Source organism: Archocentrus centrarchus, chromosome 17 (genome assembly GCF_007364275.1).
Source record: "Archocentrus centrarchus isolate MPI-CPG fArcCen1 chromosome 17, fArcCen1, whole genome shotgun sequence".
NCBI classification, from domain to species: domain Eukaryota; kingdom Metazoa; phylum Chordata; class Actinopteri; order Cichliformes; family Cichlidae; genus Archocentrus; species Archocentrus centrarchus.
The window spans coordinates 25,626,362-25,645,136 of record NC_044362.1 but is presented as its reverse complement, the minus strand read 5'-3'; the positions used below and the strand labels follow the sequence as shown (position 1 = coordinate 25,645,136).

The following is an 18,775-nucleotide window of genomic DNA, read 5'->3' as shown; positions in this document are numbered from 1 at the left end:
CAAGAGAGGGCTGTGCACTCGCGCGTTCAAGTATTAGCACTCACATGCTCGCTCGCAGAGCTCAGTCAGCCTTTGACTCAGTGGTGGCAGAGGGGATCCAGGATTTTCACTTGTCAGTTAACTCCGCGATACCGAAATCAAGTGCATCCCTTCAGCCAACATGTCAAAGTTGGATCAGGTCCTTATCCTCGACCCTCCGTCTGACCTCAGATTTAAAGGTAGGTGAATGAAATATTATTTATTTACTGTTTTTCTGTTGTTGTTGTTGTTGCCGCCGTGTGAAATGTCCAGCGAGAAGTAGTAGTGGTGAAGAAATTATTTCACACTCCCTCAAGCGAATTTCGTTGTTAGCAGGCTAGCTAGCATCCACCGCCATTTTAAGTTAGCCAGGGAGCCGGACCGGCCGCTGCAGCCCCGCGCTGTAGTGACGTGGATAGCCGGGGAGGCGTACATCCAGGCGGCCTGCTGTTCAGTACCAGCTAACTGACATTACCAGGCAAAGCGGTGCAAGAATGTGGCTGCCAGTGACTTTTTTTTTTTATTTTTTAAAAACAAAGGGTTAAAGTCAACACATTACGCAGCATATTTGCTTGTATCTTCACTTTTAACATCAGTTACTATGCTGTTGCTAGTTATATTAGGAGCAGTAAATTGTTGTTTCTTGGGGCTCAGGCTATTCCCTGGACGGAAATTAACTTGAGAGTAACAAATATAGTGTCCAGCTTGATGCACCTGTGGCAGGAATTTGGGACGCCAGTAAAGTGACTGACAGTTGGAATGACAAACTTGGTTAACTAAGGTGAACTGTAACAACATGCAGAACTTCTTTTTTTTTTTTTAATTACATTTATTTAGCAACACCGGGCTAACGTTAGTTCGTTTGACCTAAACCCATTAGCCATATATTCCACAATTTTGAGTGTATGTTCGCATCCTGGACAAAATTGTTGTTTTCACAACACATTCATAGGAAAGGAGAGTGATCCACGCATTCGGGTGGCACTGATTGCTGTTCCTGGTAGTGATAACGTCCAGTGATGTGTCAGTTAACCGTTGGCTAACGATAGCTTAGCTAGCCTGCTAATGCAAAAGTTGATGTGTAGCTGTGTAGTTGTATAACCGTGTTGTTTTGGCTGTAACAGACCTCTAAGACTGGAGCCATATTTTTTTTAAGTCCTACATACAAGGTAAGTTTTGGTCATTTGTGAAAATCCAACTGTTGCTCTTGTGTTAAAGTGAACCAATTGACAGTAAATGGTGCTGATTTCAGTGAAGCTAGCCCACCCAGGCCATGGGTGACACAACAGTCCCCACAGTTGGGACGATATATCCTCATCATTATTCATTTTGACCCAGAATTCCGCTCAGCATTTCTTGCATTTGTCCCAGTTACTAAGCTCTATGTCTGCTGCAGGCATTTTTGCGAAGTAGACAGCTTTTTTTTTTTTTTTTTTTTTTTTTGCTGAATTCACCACTGTCCTGGAAGAGGTTATAAGAGGCCACTTGTCGTGTTTGGACAAAGTGCATTTGGATAGTGGTTGTAGCCTGGACTTGACCGGATCATTAGGAAGGACAGAAGCTCAAATTCCAGATCAACAGTGTCTTTGGGTTGGGTTCAGTAATTAGAATGTTTTGGGGATGAGGTGTTCAGGGTGAAACTGGGAGCATTTTTTTTCTGCATTAATACAGAGTTCATGGCCTGTACCTGATGATGACACGGGTGGAAAAAAACATAAGAAAACCTCATATTAAAACCCTCATACTCACAAAATTTTTGTTTTTTTTTTTTTTTTAAATTGGGAAATGTTTTTCTCATGCAAGGTGTAGAAGAAGTTGTGATGGTGAATGGGGCCTTTTTGCAGCAGGCTGACATTGTAACTGCACAGGGATAAGGATGAAAATCAGTAAAAACTTGCTCTGGATTAAGTTTAAATCCAGTTGGAAGAAGGGTAGTTAACATCTGATTTAAGCTCACATTTATTGTATCATAATAGCAGCATCAATCAGCAGGTTAATGGTGCTATTATGATCACATTTTTTAATCATTTTGTTAGATTTCAACTGTTGGCTTTCTATCTGGTAAACCCAAATACATAAATTAAAAATATTCTTCAGCTGAACCTGAATTTTCATGGGCATTTAGCCTGATGGCAGACACACGGTTCATCATAATCTGATCATGGACCTCCAGTATTTTACCTGATTTAAGAAAATCTGCTCTAATTTGACTTATTCCTATTACTGATCACACGGTTTGCATTTTCCCTCATCAGATTAAACTTTTGCCCTTTTTATATTCTGGATTGAATGCAAGGCTAAATAGCATCAGTATGACAGTGATGCTGTTCATACTGATAATAATTTATTGCTAATCATTGCCTCATTCTATTGTTTGGCACTGAGGCCAAAATTTCTAATTCATTACATACGTAAGAAAATCCCAGTTCCTCGGTTATAAAACCCATTCTAATGATTTGATGTGAAATGTAAATTATAATGCAAATATATTTTTCCCAGCAGGAGAACTTGAAAGCTGATTGTAAATGTGTATCAAGGTTTTTCTTTTTTTGGGGGGAACTGCACATATGTATGAATTTTGTATTACCTTATTTAACCAGAAGTCTGAACTTTTCTATTTCTGGCTATCTGATAAACAAAAATGCTTTTTGTGTTTCAGTAAATGAAATGCCAGTTTAGAAAAATGGGTTAAATATCAGTAAAGCTAAAACCTCTTTTTGTGGTGCCTCTTTAAAAAAAAATAAAAAAATAAAAATGCATGAAAATTCCTGTATAGTAGCACATTTGCTTTCATACAAAGCAGATTTTTGTCATATTTTTAACCTCATGTTTTGAGGCTCAAGTCTACATGTTAAGCCCTTTGGCAGTTTAACCTGTTGTTTAACCAGCATCATCACAGCATAAATCTTAAACTGGGAGAAAATCAAATCCCAAAAGGCTGCATCACTTAAATTTGGGAGGATTTTTTTTTTTTTTTTTTTTTTGTAATTAAGGAGGAACATCGCACGAAATGAAGTGGCTCCTGTTTTTGATGTCAAGAAGCAATATTAGGAGGAGGAGGATGACCATAACTCCTTTACTGTCACAGAGACCGAGCTAAATCGGTCTGTGTGTATCAGAGAGCTGGACTGTTTTAGAGGCTCCGCTGGGACTCCTCCAGCAAGCTAGAGGGGGCAGCCCTCCTTTCCTTGGATGGTATTTTTAGAGCAGGACTGGCCTGGGGGACCCTAACGCAGCATACATGCAAAAAGATGAGAGGTGCTGCTAATGCTGCTCAAGCAAAGGTGGCATCTCAGTGTTGGGCAGTGGATGCAAGCTACAGTATGTGGGTGGTGTATCTGATGCACACAACTGTTTCATCTGTTTCAGGCTCGAGTCTAGTGGTGAATACAGTGTGTAAAATACATGCAAGGTAGAAATGTCTTTTATTCACTTAATTTCCAATTTATAGAAGCAATTACTTATCTTTCTATAAAATAAAAACTCATGGTTTTTACCTTCTTTTGCCAGCATCAGTTTGAATAGTCCAACTTACAAAAGCTTCAGGAATAGTGAAAATGAGCAGAAATGAATGAGAGGCTAAAATAATGATGCCTGCCATGAGCTTTTGTTCTGTGCCAAAAGACACATTTGTGGGTTGAGCAGCAGAGTTGAATATGTCGGCTGCACCCTTGAAAACTTGCAAAATGTTCTCCGCCAGTGCCAAACAGCATATTCTGTTATTGACTCTTGTTCGGTGTCATTCATCGAATTGGTTGATTGAAGTTTGAAGAAACAAAACATGGGCAATTTATAAATTTATTGATTTTTAACAAACCGTGACCTCCGTAACGTGGAAGAACCATACACAGCCACAACAGCCTAGCACATCCTCCTTTTGCTGGTCATCAGCTTGGTCACGCACTGCTGTGGGGTGGCATCCTATTCTTCAACCATCATTTGCTGCAAGTCAGCTAATGTGCTTGTGTTGGTCACTCTGGGACGAACAGCACTGCCAAGCTGATCCCACAAGTGTTCAATGGGGTTGAGGTCAGGGCTGCAGGCAGACCATTCCATCCTTTCCACTCCCAAATTCTGGAGGTAGTCTCTGATATAACCCGCTCTGTGGGAGTGAATGTTGTCTTCTTGGAGGATAGAGTTTAGTCTGACTGTGGAGATATTTGATTGCCTATGGTTGCAGAATCTCATCTCGATATTAAAGCCAGTGGCGGGCAGGGAGAAATTCTTCTGGTTGTAAAAAGAGTATCGGTTGTTTAGAAGTTTATGGGAAAAACGGCCCACAGTTCCCTCACTTTGTGACCTCAGTTAACACTTTCCTTTTGTGCGTCCAGGGTATACTCAAAGGCTAAACTTTTTCACACGCGGAGTAATGCACAGCAATGTGGTGACCAGAGAGCATTTAAAAGTCAGTGACAACTGGTAACTTTAAGTGACTGCGGGTGAAAAGAAATGCTGGCAACAGAAAGTGTGTGAGTCCCGAGGTAAACTTTCCTAACTTTGATTGAAGCGACTACCAGTGAGGGTTACCTAGGCAACCGCAACCACGGTCAGCTTCAAAGTGATGTGCGACAAGTGAATCGTTCTGTGTGGACGCAGCTTTTCAGCTTATTAAGTATAAGTTGTTAGCTAACGACCATGCGGTGTGAGATCCACCCCTCCATCATCACGACTGGATTCAAAACACCAAAATGTCAGGGGCTGAAAATGCACGGCTTGATGCTTCATGATGGGACTTCACTAACCAGTGGGTGATGTCACGGAGGTTACGTCCATCTCTTATACTGTCTGTGTACACCTGCAGTCATGATAAGAGTCCATTCACAAATATTAAGTTGTAGCTGTCTACATTCAGAGGTTTGGATAGTTTGGCAGTTGTGACACCAGAATAATCATACAATGACAGCTTCAAATAGTCTTGCAGGTAAACTTCATAAACATCCATGCTGATGCCTAATATCCATGCTGTGCTCCCAGCTAACCAAACATCATGGGACACTGTCCAGGCTCCTTGCCTAACTGCACTGATTGAGTTTGGGGTGCCTGTGACTTGGGATGAGGTTTTGTTTGTTTTTTTTCCTTCAACATGGTATGACTAGTCAAAGCTAGATAGTGCTGATCGTGGTTGAGGATCTAATTTAAAGCCAGTCCTGTCACAAGATGGAGTGCTGTTGTGCAACTTCTGATCTCCTGATATGTGACCAATCAGCATCATCATGGGATGTCTATATGAAATTAGCTGTTTTTGAAAAAACAAAGCCTAATTGATTCAGATGGTTTGGCCCCATCACTTCTTGAGCGATGCGCAGGAAGTTGAAGTAATCTGAGATTCTGAGCAAAGCTATGATTTTGTCGGTCGTTGCACACCTTCAACAGAGTTGGATAGTTGAATTAAAAATATTTAAGATTTTAATATTGCAAAACACTTCATTTTTAAACAAGGACATGAATCTTATTTTACAAGAGGTGTGCAAACAAGATGGGGGGTAAAACTGGAAGAAATTGGTGAAGCAAAATATCGGGATATTTTTACGCACTATAAAAATGATTTGAATATACTGCAAGCCATAGTAATAAGTGGGTGTCTTCAAAACACCCTCCTTGTTAGGAGGAATGCACCGAGATATCCTTGAGATTTATAAGAAATCATTTTAAAAAATGTATAGACGTTAATAATTCCTGTATGTGTGATGGTGTTTGTGCAAAATTTTGTTTGGATTGGTCCACCTGTTAAAGAGGCGATATGGTACCTACAGCCATGTACTAGTATTATGATGATGAAGACATGCTAATTTCTCTAGCAGAAAAGAGGGATTTAAAAACAAACATCTGTCAAGAATTTCACAGCTGGTGAATCTCTGTCTTTATACTTACGGCACAGCTTGAGTTACAATTTAGCCTCAAGCCAAGAAACTTTGTATTCAATAAGGTTTCTTAATCATATTGTTGTAATTGAGTTACCTGTCAGTATGTTTCAGCTAATCTTTTTAAATGTCTTTTTGAAGCTTGGCACCAAAACACAGCATGCCTCTCTGTCTTCCAGGGAGGAGGTGTAACCTGAAATATTGAATTTCTGAACTTCTGTGTAAACATGCAGCCTTCTTCCTCAGGATTGTGGCTTTGTAAATCCAGCTCACTTACTGGGGGAAAAATGGCATCTTTTTTTGCAATTTCAGTCATCACTGAAGTGTGTTAAATTTTGGATTTACATCGTACCAGAGTCTCAGAGAGTGTGCTCTAACATACAAAGCTAACACTGCTCTTTTTTTTTTTTTTTTTTGGTTCAACAGGTCCTTTCACAGATGTCGTCACCACCAACCTCAAACTGAAGAACCCTTCTGACAGAAGAGTGTGTTTCAAAGTGAAAACAACAGCGCCTCGCAGGTACTGCGTACGGCCAAACAGCGGTGTCATTGATGCCGGAGCAAGTGTCAGCATCTCTGGTAAGTTTTTATTTATTAACTGTCTTTTTAAATCCTGATTTGCACATGTTGTTGTAGACTGAGTGGGAGGGAAAAGGTAAAGAATGGTAGATCAAGAAGCCCACGTTCCTAGTTTCAGTTTTCAGTTAGGAGGGGGGGGAATCAAAGTGCTATGTTCTTGTGCATTTATGCCTATCCAGTTTAAAATGTGTGTAATATGTGTGTTTTGTGATGATCCTAATGAAAGCCACAAGCCAAAAACATGATTAATCAATAGTGTTGCTCTGGAGCTTTAACTTCAGACTTTATCCTCTTCTCTGTGCACGTTGGGAGTAGGCAAAGTTGTGCTGGCAACCTCTACTGTTTCAGCAGCTTTCATTTAAACAAGTCCATGTGTCTGAGATACTGTTGACTATATATTTTGAATTTTAGAATATACTTGAAATGAATCTTATTTTGTTTAAAACAACTGAAAACTTGCGCTAAACACAGCAGTTGGGAAGTTATAATACAAATAAGACTGAAAAGTGAGTCGAGTAGAGTAGAGTCCAAAAACACTATTGTTTGACACTTATCTTAAATTCAGAATGGCCATAATTGCATATGCAGAGTACTCTAATTTTAGGTTATTAGAGGGTATTTATAATATAAGAATTCAGACATTACCATGTTGTTTTAGCTTATGATTGCTGATGAGTACTATCAGTTTGTTGTGTTTAGGCTCCAAAATGTTTTCCACTAGTACCGACCTGACTTGACTGTACTTGGGTTTTTATGGTTTTCTATTAGGTGGTAGTACCTGGCATGAAGTCCTTTTTTTTTTTTTTTTTTTTTTTTTTTTTTTTTTTTTTGGGGGGGGCTCTCAGCTAGCTGAGTCGAGTTGAAAATGTGATGTAGTCTGTGTGCCACTGATTGGCCAGGGAGTTGATCACTGAATGAGTCATGCAAGCGACTTCTTCACTAGAATCAAACCTCCCGTTTTTGAAACCTGACAATGAGGGAAATGGCTACCAACGACGTTGTGCAGACATTTTTGTCCTTGGTGGCAGCATCCAGAGGCAGTTAGACAGAGTGATCACTTGTGTTTGTGTTATATATAAATGACGTTACAGGACTTTTGGGCTGCTTCGCTAGAACGACTCCACCCATATTGAGGTGATACTCAATTGTAATATAAAACGACCAAAATCAAGCAGAGTAGAGCTGCACTGAGTAGGTACTAGTGGAAACGAGGCATTTCAGAAGTCGTACAGGGGGGCCACTGGGGCCTAACAGAAGTTGAGATTAAATAAAACTGTGCTTAATGAGGAATATTAATGGAATGCCTCTGAAAGCAACACATGTTGGTATCTTAATTGAAGTAATCCATTACTTTGATCAGTGGTTATAATTAAAAAAAATTTTTTTTGAAATGTAAATTTGTTTTTTTTGTTTTTTTGTATTTCATGTGGCCAGATTAGTTTTAATTCGGCTGGTTAAGTCATTTTAAAGGGATTATCTACAGCACTGTTTCAACTGACTACAGTGAAATAAAAATTGCTTGCTTTTTTTTTTTTTTTTTTTTTTTAAATGGTGGCAGTTTTCCTGCAGTGGCTGTAGACAAGTCAAATTTATTTGAGCTGCAGCGTATTTAAGTGTTAAGTTTCCCTCTCTGCGAAAGTATTAGTTGAATGCCTATAGAAACCTTTTAAAGCACTTCTGCAGTATAGTTCCCTTCATATTTGCTGTTATTTATTTTTTTTAATTTAAATATATTCTATAATGTGCCATGGTAAATGTGGTTAAATGCATTGCTCCCATTTGTTGGTCTTATAGTGACTGAACAGCTTCTTTGAAAACATTACCACTCAAGTGTATTACAAATAGAAGTTTTTAGGAGCTATGGAAGTTAGATTCTTATCGGTCACTGTGTCGTCAGGGAGGTGCCTCATTGGTCTTACACAACTACAGTCCAAAAGAGCAAGACAAGTGCAATAAGGACTCCTGCAGGAGATGGTGTGGCCTCAGTGTCCTGATCTTAACTTCATGAAGTATAAAGGGACACTGACAAGGTCTGAATTCACAAAATAACAGTGGCAAGTTCTCCAAGAGCTTGGAACAGCTGATCTGCAAAGTACCTCAAAAAACTGAAAATGTACCTGTTTTTAAAGCAAAGGGATCTTTTAATAAATGTAAAGAGGATAAAAACAATCACTGACAGAAAAGAATTTTAATAAAAGCAGTGCCTCAAATGTTTGCACAGTGCTGTCTGAGGTTTAGTATGCTGGCTGTTTAGGCAGTCTGTTTTCTGTGTATACAGAAGCTTTTATTCAGACATTTTCTCATTGTTCATCTCTGTTTTATAGTCATGCTACAGCCCTTTGACTATGACCCCAATGAGAAAAGTAAACACAAATTCATGGTGCAGACTATTTTTGCCCCACCAAATGTCACCGACATGGATTCATTGGTAAGTGACTTACTTTTGATCCCAGATTTTGCTTAAAATGTTGCAGCTCCTAAGTAATTTAATTGTGTCAAAGTGGAAGCATGACAGTGTTTACATTAGTTAAAACAATACATTTTAGTAATTAAATTTGTTTTATTGAATTTGTTCACATAAAAAAGGAGCTGATGAATTTTAAAATATCCCTATTTAAATGTGTTCATAACATATCCCAATGTCATCTTTTCTGTTGCACAGAGACAGTTCACAATGATTTTTTTTTTTTTTTGTCTTTTTTTGTGTGTGTGTGCCTGGGCTCCTCTTGGTGCCGTGATCACTACATGTAATAAAAAGAAGAAAAAAAAGAAGAAAAAAAAATGTGTGTGTGTGTGTATATATATATATATATATATATATATATATATATATATATATATATATATATATATATATATATATATATATATATATATATATCAAATTTGATAGTACAAAGTCTCTTATTAGCCTTAAGTTAAAGAGTTATTACCATGTGCTGAGCTAATTGCCTTAGCTTAATGTCAAACAAATGGGGATGCATTCTCTAGGTATCCACCAGAGGACAGCAAATACTTGGCCAGCCAGTAAAACCTGTACATTCCTTGTCATAGTATTCATGAACTGGCTTGTCTTGAATGAGGCTCGAAATTCAGGAAGTATAGAGGAACAAAGGTCTGACTGGTGCTGATAAATAGACTGGAGGCTCATGTTACAAATTAGTCAAAAGTCTCTTCTGTTGCTATGCTCAGTGCTATTGCTTTATATGTTATGTATTATACCTTTCCACTTTATAATTAATTTCTTTACAAATTCAGAGTTGGGAGGTGGCCTGTTGGAAATATGTTTAAAATGGGTCAAATCAACATAAGGGCATGAAGCTATGCATGTTTCTTTATTGTACTGTAGATTTAAGGCTACATTGCATGTGCATATAATATGACTTGGCACAGTTTTAACGTGTGCAACTAGAAGTGTAATTTGATGGATGATAACACTTTTTTTTTTTTTCTTTCTTTCTTTATCTCCACCAGTGGAAAGATGCAAAACCAGATGATCTCATGGATTCCAAGCTGAGATGCGTTTTTGAGCTGCCTTCTGAAAATGATAAAGTGGTAAGAGGGGGGCGCTTCCATGGAATGTTTTAGACTCAACATTTACTTCTCAAAACTCTGGAAAAAATGAAAATTGCAGGATATTTTACCAATTCTTTCAGAGTTTTAGGATTGTCATCTTATGCTGCAAGCAGAGTGTAAGGTCTACACAGCATCTTGCAGCTGAAACAGTGTTCAGGGACTAGATGCAGTTAGAATAGCAGGGTGATGATTTCCAGCCTGAAACACTCCAAATGGAGCAGTGGTTTATAGACATGTGAAATCACGTCAGGTTGGTAAAAATGGTCAAAGCTAAAAGCTGGATCAGATCAATACTGCAGACAGCCAGCAAGTCGTGAGTGAACTGATCGCTGAAAAAACAAACAAAAAAAACCCTACATTGAGTCACTGGTACCAAGTTTTACTTTTAAACACCTTATGAAATGAATGTGCTTTCACCTGTAGGGCTAGGACTTTCATCTGTACTAATCAGTGTCAACTGTTTAAACAAAAAGTTAAGTTTTTTAGCAACAGTGTTGTGTTTGCTTAGGATGATTTGCCTGTGTTCTCATGTGCTTCAGGTTTGTGTGCGCTGTTGTTTACAGCAACTGGAGTTAAATGAATGCGAGCTGTGTGCAAATTGGAGCACATTTTCCTTGCGTAGAATGTAGCCCTCATAATGTAGATCACGGGGTAAGTCCCTAATCTATGATATGCAAACATGAGCAGGATTCATGGTTGTTATGGGGACTGTTGAGTGGAAGCTTGCCAGTATTTGTCCTCTTATTTATGTGAGGACATCAGTATGTCTCACTGAACCTTAACCTTGTTTAAAATCTTTTTTTAGTGCTGGCAGTTAAAAAAGCAATCTGTCCAGATCAAAAACCTGGCCTTAATTTGATCAGTCTCGCTCTACTGTAGTGTAGTGTTTTATATTTAGGCCTGGTCAGATGTCGTTTGGATGGAGAAAAGACAGAGGCAGTGAAATGGCACCTCCTTTTTTTTTTTTTTTTTTTTTTTTAAAGTTTTCTCAAATAGAAAAAAGACTTTTTTTAATCCTAAACTGTGCTTAAATAATTAGTATAATCTACTTGTTTGATAAGTGTAAATGTTTTAAACTTAGTTTTGGTCTCATTGTTCTCTTATCTCTTATGACTCTGAATATATGTTTGAATCAGGCCATATGCCTCGACAATTATTTCTGAATGCTTGTGCTGCTTATCTCTATGTAAAAGTAACCTTCACAACCTGAAGTCTCCCCTAAAATATATTAATTGTGTCGTGCTGTGTTGTCAGTTTTCCAAAAAAGATCTGCTCAGAGATCACTGAAACTACTGAGTGTTATGTAAATGGACCATCTGGTAGCTCCAGGTGTTGGCAATGACAACACTTGTGGTACTTTTGGAAAATGTAGAAAATGGTTGGACTGAACTGGATTGTAATTCCTGTTTAAATATGTTAAAGCTCTGCGCTTGGTGGCAGCCACCATAATCTAATGGCTTAAAAAGATACAATAAAACCTTGGTACACTGGCAGGTAAGAACAAAGGTGGTTTCATAGTGAAAGAATACAGCAATATGTTTTATAGTTACACATAGCTACCCAAATACCGATCAATGGGAGATGCATACACACTGTGGCTGGTTGGTGCATTTCAGCAGCTAACTTTGTAATGCTGACATGAAACCCAGCGTTAACAACAAGTGCAGCCTCTAACTTTTTCACGGGAAGAAAAGGACATGAAAGCCATATGGAATAAACAAAGAAATAACATGAGGGCAACTCATTCCCTCCAACCACTGTATGTCCCCTTAGCTTAAGATTGGTTTAGATTTTATCTTTATACAGCTACCTTTTTTAAAAATTTTGGTAGTGCCTAATTATAAAAGTCTCCACTAGATAACCTCAGAATACACACTCACACGTCTGGTCCTGTTTATTTACGACTGGTCATCCTCGTGTTGTTTTCTTGTTTAGTATCCTTTAGTTCAAAGCTTAATCTGGGCCTTAATGGGCCTCGATATAAATGCTTGACTTGGATGTGGGAGTGAAGCCATCGTGTCCTCAGGGTTTTATTTGGCACTCAAGATAGCCAGAACTGTGATTTATAAAAAATCTTTATACCATTCTTCTTTGACAGTGTGGTTAAAATACATTTTTGGTTAACAAATGGCCAAATATATTAGGATAAACTTTTGTTAAGTAATACTCAATGCCTTAAGTATGTGCAGACCAATCATCCTTAAGAGCATAGTCACACCCCAAAGGTCCATTTTTGAGCCAGGAAAAACCCTGCTCCTGCCCTTGTATTGATTGTCAACTTTCATCTACTATTATGCAGCCCTTTTTTCCACCCCTCATGTCGTCATGCTGTCTGTGCCACTAAACAAAGCCACATCCACCATGACTTTTGGAAAGACATGTTTTTTCCCCCCTTGTCTCTTTGATCTGGCACCACGAGCCTCTGGGCCCTCAAACAAGGCTGCCTTTCTTTTGGCTCATGCTTCTGTCTAGAGGCTAACCTCCATGCTTAGCTGAAGGCAAGCTGGATTTCACCTCATCCTCTTTGTTGGGCAGAATGACGTGGAGGTGACCCGATCCGCCCCTGTGATGAACTCTGTGAAGACTGAGCCATCGGCAGCCGCGGTGCCCATTGCTGCCGCAGCGGACGACACAGAGATGAAGAAAATGGTGGAGAAGTGCAAGAGACTGCAAGCTGAGATGAACAAGCTGAATGAGGAGAACCGGCAATTAAAGGTTAGATGTGCTGGCAGCTAATTGTAGTCAAATACTTTTCATTTTTAGTTCTAATGTATTTCACACAGAATAAAACTAAAACAAAATGCGAACGGGTGAACAGTGTTTTACAGTAAATGTAATTGCACGAACTGGCGAATACACACAAACATCATACTACTCTCTGGTGGTTTTGGGTGTGTTTGTTTCTAACTTTGTAGAAGTTGGTGACTTCAGCATCTTTGGAGGCAACACAACATATTGTGGTCATCATGTGTGGGTGTGTTTTGTTGGGTACTTCTCACCTCTGGCCAGTTGAAATAAAATATTATATTTCACAGATTTGTATGTTATTCTTCTGTTAGTTGCGCAAGTTTGATAAGTGGTGATGACATCAAAGAGGAATTTCCTGTGACAAGCTGGAATAGGGAGAGGACATTTTCAAGGTTTTAGACACTGCCACACTACGGGTGGCAGTGGCGCAGCGGGCAGGTGCTCACCTTGCAACTGGAGGGTTGCTGGTTCGAGTCCCCGTCTGATCGCATGCTGTCATTGTGTCCCTGGGCAAGACACTTAACCCACATTGCAAATTGGCAGCCACGCCTCTGTCAGACTGCCCCAGGGCAGCTGTGGCTACATTAGTAGCTTACCACCACCAGATATGATTGAGGTGTGTATATGTATGTGTGTATATATATATTATTTATTTATTTATTTATTTATTAATTATTTGAATCTTTATTGAATGAATTGTTGGCATTTGTACAGAGTATGACAGGATGTCCATCTGGGTTTGATGATCATGTACTTAAGTGTGAAAATTAAGCTCTGTCTTCACCATGAGGTCATAAAGTACTTAGAGAAATTTCTGAGAGGTTTTTGATGCAGTTGTCAGTGGTGACCTCTCTCATATAGCAGAGCTCTGCGGAGAGCTTTGCAAGGAATAAGAGCAGACTTTGAGCATCTGCTTTCCCACTAGGAGAGATAAGGTCAAGGGGAATGGTTTTGGAAAGTGTGGCTTATCTAGAGTACGTATGTTAAAAAAAGCTGAACAAGCTCAACACCAGCCTCAACTATTTTTGACCTTGGAGTCTGTGTTATGGGAACCCAACAGGATGCAGGACACCTTTTTTTTTTTTTTTTTTTTTTTTTTTATTTCTCTCTGCTTATATGAACAACTTGGTCCCTTCCTTGGTATCACTATGAATGGATGGCTTACGTCATAACTTTCCTTCTAGATGCAAATCTTGGAACTCGACAGCTATCTTGGAATAATTGTGGGTGCTCATTTTGAAGCTCCGGTCTCACAGAACAGCGAGAGCTCCATAAGTTTAATTACAAAAACATGCCTGTCTTTACTAACCATTTTACTTCATCCTTTTTTTTTTTTTAAATAACAGGAGGATACTTTGAGAATGAGAAAGATGCCCCGCTCAGATCACATGACTTCAAACTCAACTAGCCTGCTCGGCCGGGAAACCAGCGCCGCCTCCCTACCGTCCCTCCTTGTTGTCATAGCGGCCATCTTCATCGGATTTTTCATAGGGAAGTTCATCTTGTAGACTGGGAGAAGCGTGCCAGCTGTATCCCACGCCCCGACTCTGGAATTAAAAAGGCCTGGAAAAACCGAGAAGTCTTTCTGTTGACTTTTGCCATATCATTGGTAGTGTGGCCTACAGTGAACGCATCTGTACAATATCATTTGAAGGCGCTGGCTTTTTATGGTCTCTCACAGTATGCACAGAGTTGAGTAAGGAAAGGCAACAAAAAGCGACCCCCCCCCCCCCCCCCCCCCCCCCCCCCTTTTTTTTTTTTTTTTTTTGTTTTGTTTTGTTTTGAAGATCTGATTCATACAGGCAAATGTGGTGGGACAATAAAAGTTATATACTATCAGTCAACATGGGGAAATGCACACAGAGTAAACCATGGGCAAGAAGCACTCAAAAAATGTAATTTTTTTTTTTTTTTTTTCTCTTCTGTTTTTATTAGGAATTGAATTGAATGTTAGGTGTCTTGTAAATGTTGTTTTAAATCCTTTTAACCAAAAAAGGAAAACTCCCCTCAAAAAGACATTTCTACCTGTTGCTGGATTGTTTCTGAAATAAAAACCTGTTCAGTTTGTAATTTCTACTTCTTGTGGTGGAATGTTCAGGCCCAGCTGGGGATATAGGTGCCTCCTCCTTGTACATTTGTCCTTTCCTCACATCACGCATACAGACTTTATTATTATTGTTATTATTATTGCTATTATTACTACTACTATTAATATACAAATCATATATCCCTCTGAGGCAGTTATTGACTGAAGTAAGGTTTCCATTCTTAAAATCCTGTTCCATGGTATTCAACATTGAAAAATAAAAATTAAAAATGTGGTTTTCATAGCTGTCTTATCCTGTGTCTCTTTTGAACAGCGCACCCTCAGTGAACATACTGCCGCTGCCAACATTTTGCCTTTTTTTTTTTTTTCTTTTGTTAGCAAGGAAGGGACTGTTGTACATTTTTAGTGGTTTGAGCTTCCACAAAGTAGGCGCTGTCACTCAGTGTTTGTGAGCCGGTTAGGCCAAAGTAATTTTATGCGTTTCTGGTACATTATAGAATTCTGGATGAGAAAAACATCTGTGGTAAGCTTGTTCCTAAACTTATTTTAGCACGATTGGTAAAATGAGGAAACTTTCTTTTCAAGATGCTGTTTATTATTTATTTTTTTGGCACAAAGTTGAAGCCTACAATTATTCTGTTAAAGCGTGAAGTAATGCGATTCACTGCAGGATATGGGAGCATGCTAAAAGACCACTTTTTTTCCCCCTCTTCTGTTTGGCAGAGTGGGAGAATTACATGTTAGACTTTGACTGTATGACTGTAGTGTTAAGAGATGAGCTGAAAGTTACATAATTGTGTGCTTAATGTACACACACTTAGATAACCCTGCTAGCACAGGATTAGATCCCCTTTTGACATGGTAGCCTCACACGGTTGCTGCAGATTTGTTGGTTGTACATCTGTGACGAATCTCCTGTTCCCCCCACATCCCAAAGGTGCTCTATTGGTTTGAGATCTAGTTATTGTGGAGGCCATTTGAGTATGGAGAACTCATTGTCATGTTCAAGAAACCAGTTGGAAATGATTTGAGCTTTGTGCCATGTTGGGTTATCCTGCTGGAAGCAGCCATCAGAAAATTTGTAAACTGGCCATAAAGGGATGGACATGGTCTGCAACAATACTCGGTCAGGCGGTGGCATTTAAATGATGACCAGCTGGTACTCGGGCCCAAAGGGGCCCACCATTAATACAAGGCAGGATGGATCAATGTTTTCATGTTTACATCAAATTCTGACCCTACTATGTAATTATCACAACTAGAAATTGAGACCCATCAGACCAGGCAATGTTCTATCAATCTTCTGTTGTCCAATTTTGGTGAGCTTGTGCTTCAAGGTTCAACATGTGCAATTCAGAGATGCTCTCCTGCATACCTTGGTTGTAAGGTGTAGTTATTTGAGTTACTATTGCCTTCCTGTCTGCTTAAAGCAGTGTAGCTATTCTCCTCTGACATCAGCAAGTCATTTTTGCCAAGAGAACTGCTGCTCACTGAATAGTTTCTTTTTCAGACCATTCTCTGTAAACCCTAGAGATGGTTGAATGGGTAACTCCCAGTAAATCAGCAGTTTCTGAAATACTCCCAACAACCACGCCACATTCAAAGTCGCTTAAACCACCTTTCTTCCCCATTCTGATGCTTGGTGTAATCTCCATCAGGTCATCTTGACTGTGTCTACCTGAATTGCCTCCGTGCAACTGGCTGGAGTACTGACAGCTTTACTTTTCTGCTTCATGCAGCATATTATGGCAAAATTCCTAAATGTCAAAAGTTAAAGGACCTTTGACAAGATACTGGTTGATATGTTGGAGGATTCTTAGATTTTTTTTTTCCTAACATCAGTCTCCAAACCCAGGATTCTAGCAGAAATATTTGACTAAGTAGAGATTTAAATAATGAATATGTATAAAAATTTGAGTGTGGTGCATTGTGAAATGAGCAGAGAGAAAACAAAAACAAAACATGGGTATGGTGAGGTTTGTGACATGCCCAGTCTACATAATTTCAGCTTGCTTCATCATTTTATCCAAATAGGTAATGATTTGTACAAACTATTCCTTTGAAATGTTACTGCCAATTAATTTCACAAAGAGAAAGGAAATTATGTTTTCCCCCCAAAAGCTAAAAGTTTCTTCCAAGCTGTGAGTGGCTTCTCCATGAGAATAGCATCTCAAAAATCTACCATATTTATGATTTGTCCTGTCATGTTTGAGTGTATTTCATTTGTTGCTATAGCAATGTGAACATGCTAATATAAACACTGGCTTAAATGAGCGTGCAGTGAGTTGGAACACACAATATTTGGCTCACAGATGGAGTACATGGTTAATGTTAGAAATATGTCACGGTTTAATATCGGACTCTAATTGCATGTATATCAGAATTCCTACCATCCAAGGTTTCTGTCATCTACTGCACAGCTGCTGCCCACCCCCCAGTTATATCCTTAATTTTTGTTTTTCTACAAATTATATGATCAAAATAAATTATATGATCAAAATAACTCCCTCGTACAAAACAAGTTTGTACACTGAAAACGTGAATTACAGCTCCTTCCCAAAAACGGCTGAATTGTACAGAATGTGACGTTATTATGATGATGAAAAAAAACATGCTAACAGTATGAGGACAAATTTTGCCTCCATCTGCTCCTGTAAAGCTGCTCGGTGGACAGTTTGTCCTTGGCAAATTCCATGTACAACTCCCTCGTACATCCACTCTGCAACCCCATAAAACTGAGGGCCTTTAAAAGCTCTGTTGGGAACCATAAAGTGTAACAAATGAATTAACAAAAATATGTTCCCTGTTGAATGTTCAGTAAGCTTCAATAATACAAAATCTGCTTGTAATAACAGGATTGAACACAAGAGTATCAAACTTTTTAATCTCATAAATGTATCCAGTTATAGACACATTTCTTGGAGCCCATTACGGCTTCTTTAGTCTAGGAACACTGAACAAAATGATGCACTATTAATGATCACACTGGATTTTAAGTCGCTGCAGTGCCGTCAAGTTTGTGTGATAGAACAAATCCTGGTGCGTGACCCAGAGGGAGATTGTAATGACAGTTATGATAATGACGACTGAATCCCCATGATCTTAATTAGGACTGAAGAACTGGAGTTTTGATACTGAGCCACACACGAGGACCTTAATCCCAATAAGGTATTTTGAATTTATTCTACCCTCAAGTTCAGAAACCACCTGAAAGAAGCAACAAGCACTAATCTTTTTGTTGATGTGTTTTGTACTGCAGATTCTTCGCTATAAGACTGCTGTCAGCTCCACATTATTGATGGGAAATGTGGCCGACTACACAGCAAGGTATAACAATTGATCCTTTGTTATAAGTATACAAATATTTTGTTAATCATGTTAGATGGAGTGGGAGTCTTTGGCTCAGTTCAGAATCATTCGTGTATAGTAAGGTCTGTTAGTGTTTGAATGATGACAGTTTTTCTTTACACCATCACAGTGGAAATCAAACAATCAAGATGTGACTGAAGACTTACCTTTTTTTTGTTCAGAGATTTTAACTAACGCACACACATACAAACACAAAATGCAACTGTTTAGAAATTACAGCCGTTTTTATACACATGCCCAAAATTTATTGGACAAACAATTTTAAATAAGAGGGTATTTTTTTAATACTTGGATCAAAATATGATGTCGACCACTGCCTGACGTCTAAAACCCAAAACAGCTGCTGCTTGTTTTTGGGTCTCTCTGCCTTCACGTTCATCTTCAGTAACTGAAAAGCTGCTTTGTTGGGTTGAGATCAGGTGACTGATTTGGACACTGAGGAACATCCCATTCCTTTACCTTGAGAAACTCTGGGTTGCTTTTACAGTACAGGCAGGAATGTACAAGATTGCTGATCTGGCCACTCCTACACTTTTTTCTAGCTCTGATAGGTTTATTTGTTTATATTTATTTTTTT

At 38.9% G+C, this 18,775-nt stretch overlaps 1 protein-coding gene across 1 annotated transcript; it reads left to right on the top strand.

The window, feature by feature from the left end:
* Positions 1–21: 21 nt before the first annotated feature.
* Positions 22–14,512, top strand: vapal (VAMP (vesicle-associated membrane protein)-associated protein A, like). The gene is made up of 6 exons (XM_030752155.1): positions 22–218; positions 6,306–6,458; positions 8,783–8,886; positions 9,933–10,013; positions 12,570–12,749; positions 14,129–14,512. Exons 1-6 carry the CDS (start codon positions 161–163, stop codon positions 14,288–14,290), a joined length of 738 nt encoding a protein of 245 aa, XP_030608015.1. The 5' UTR covers positions 22–160; the 3' UTR covers positions 14,291–14,512.
* The last annotated feature ends 4,263 nt before the right edge of the window (positions 14,513–18,775 follow it).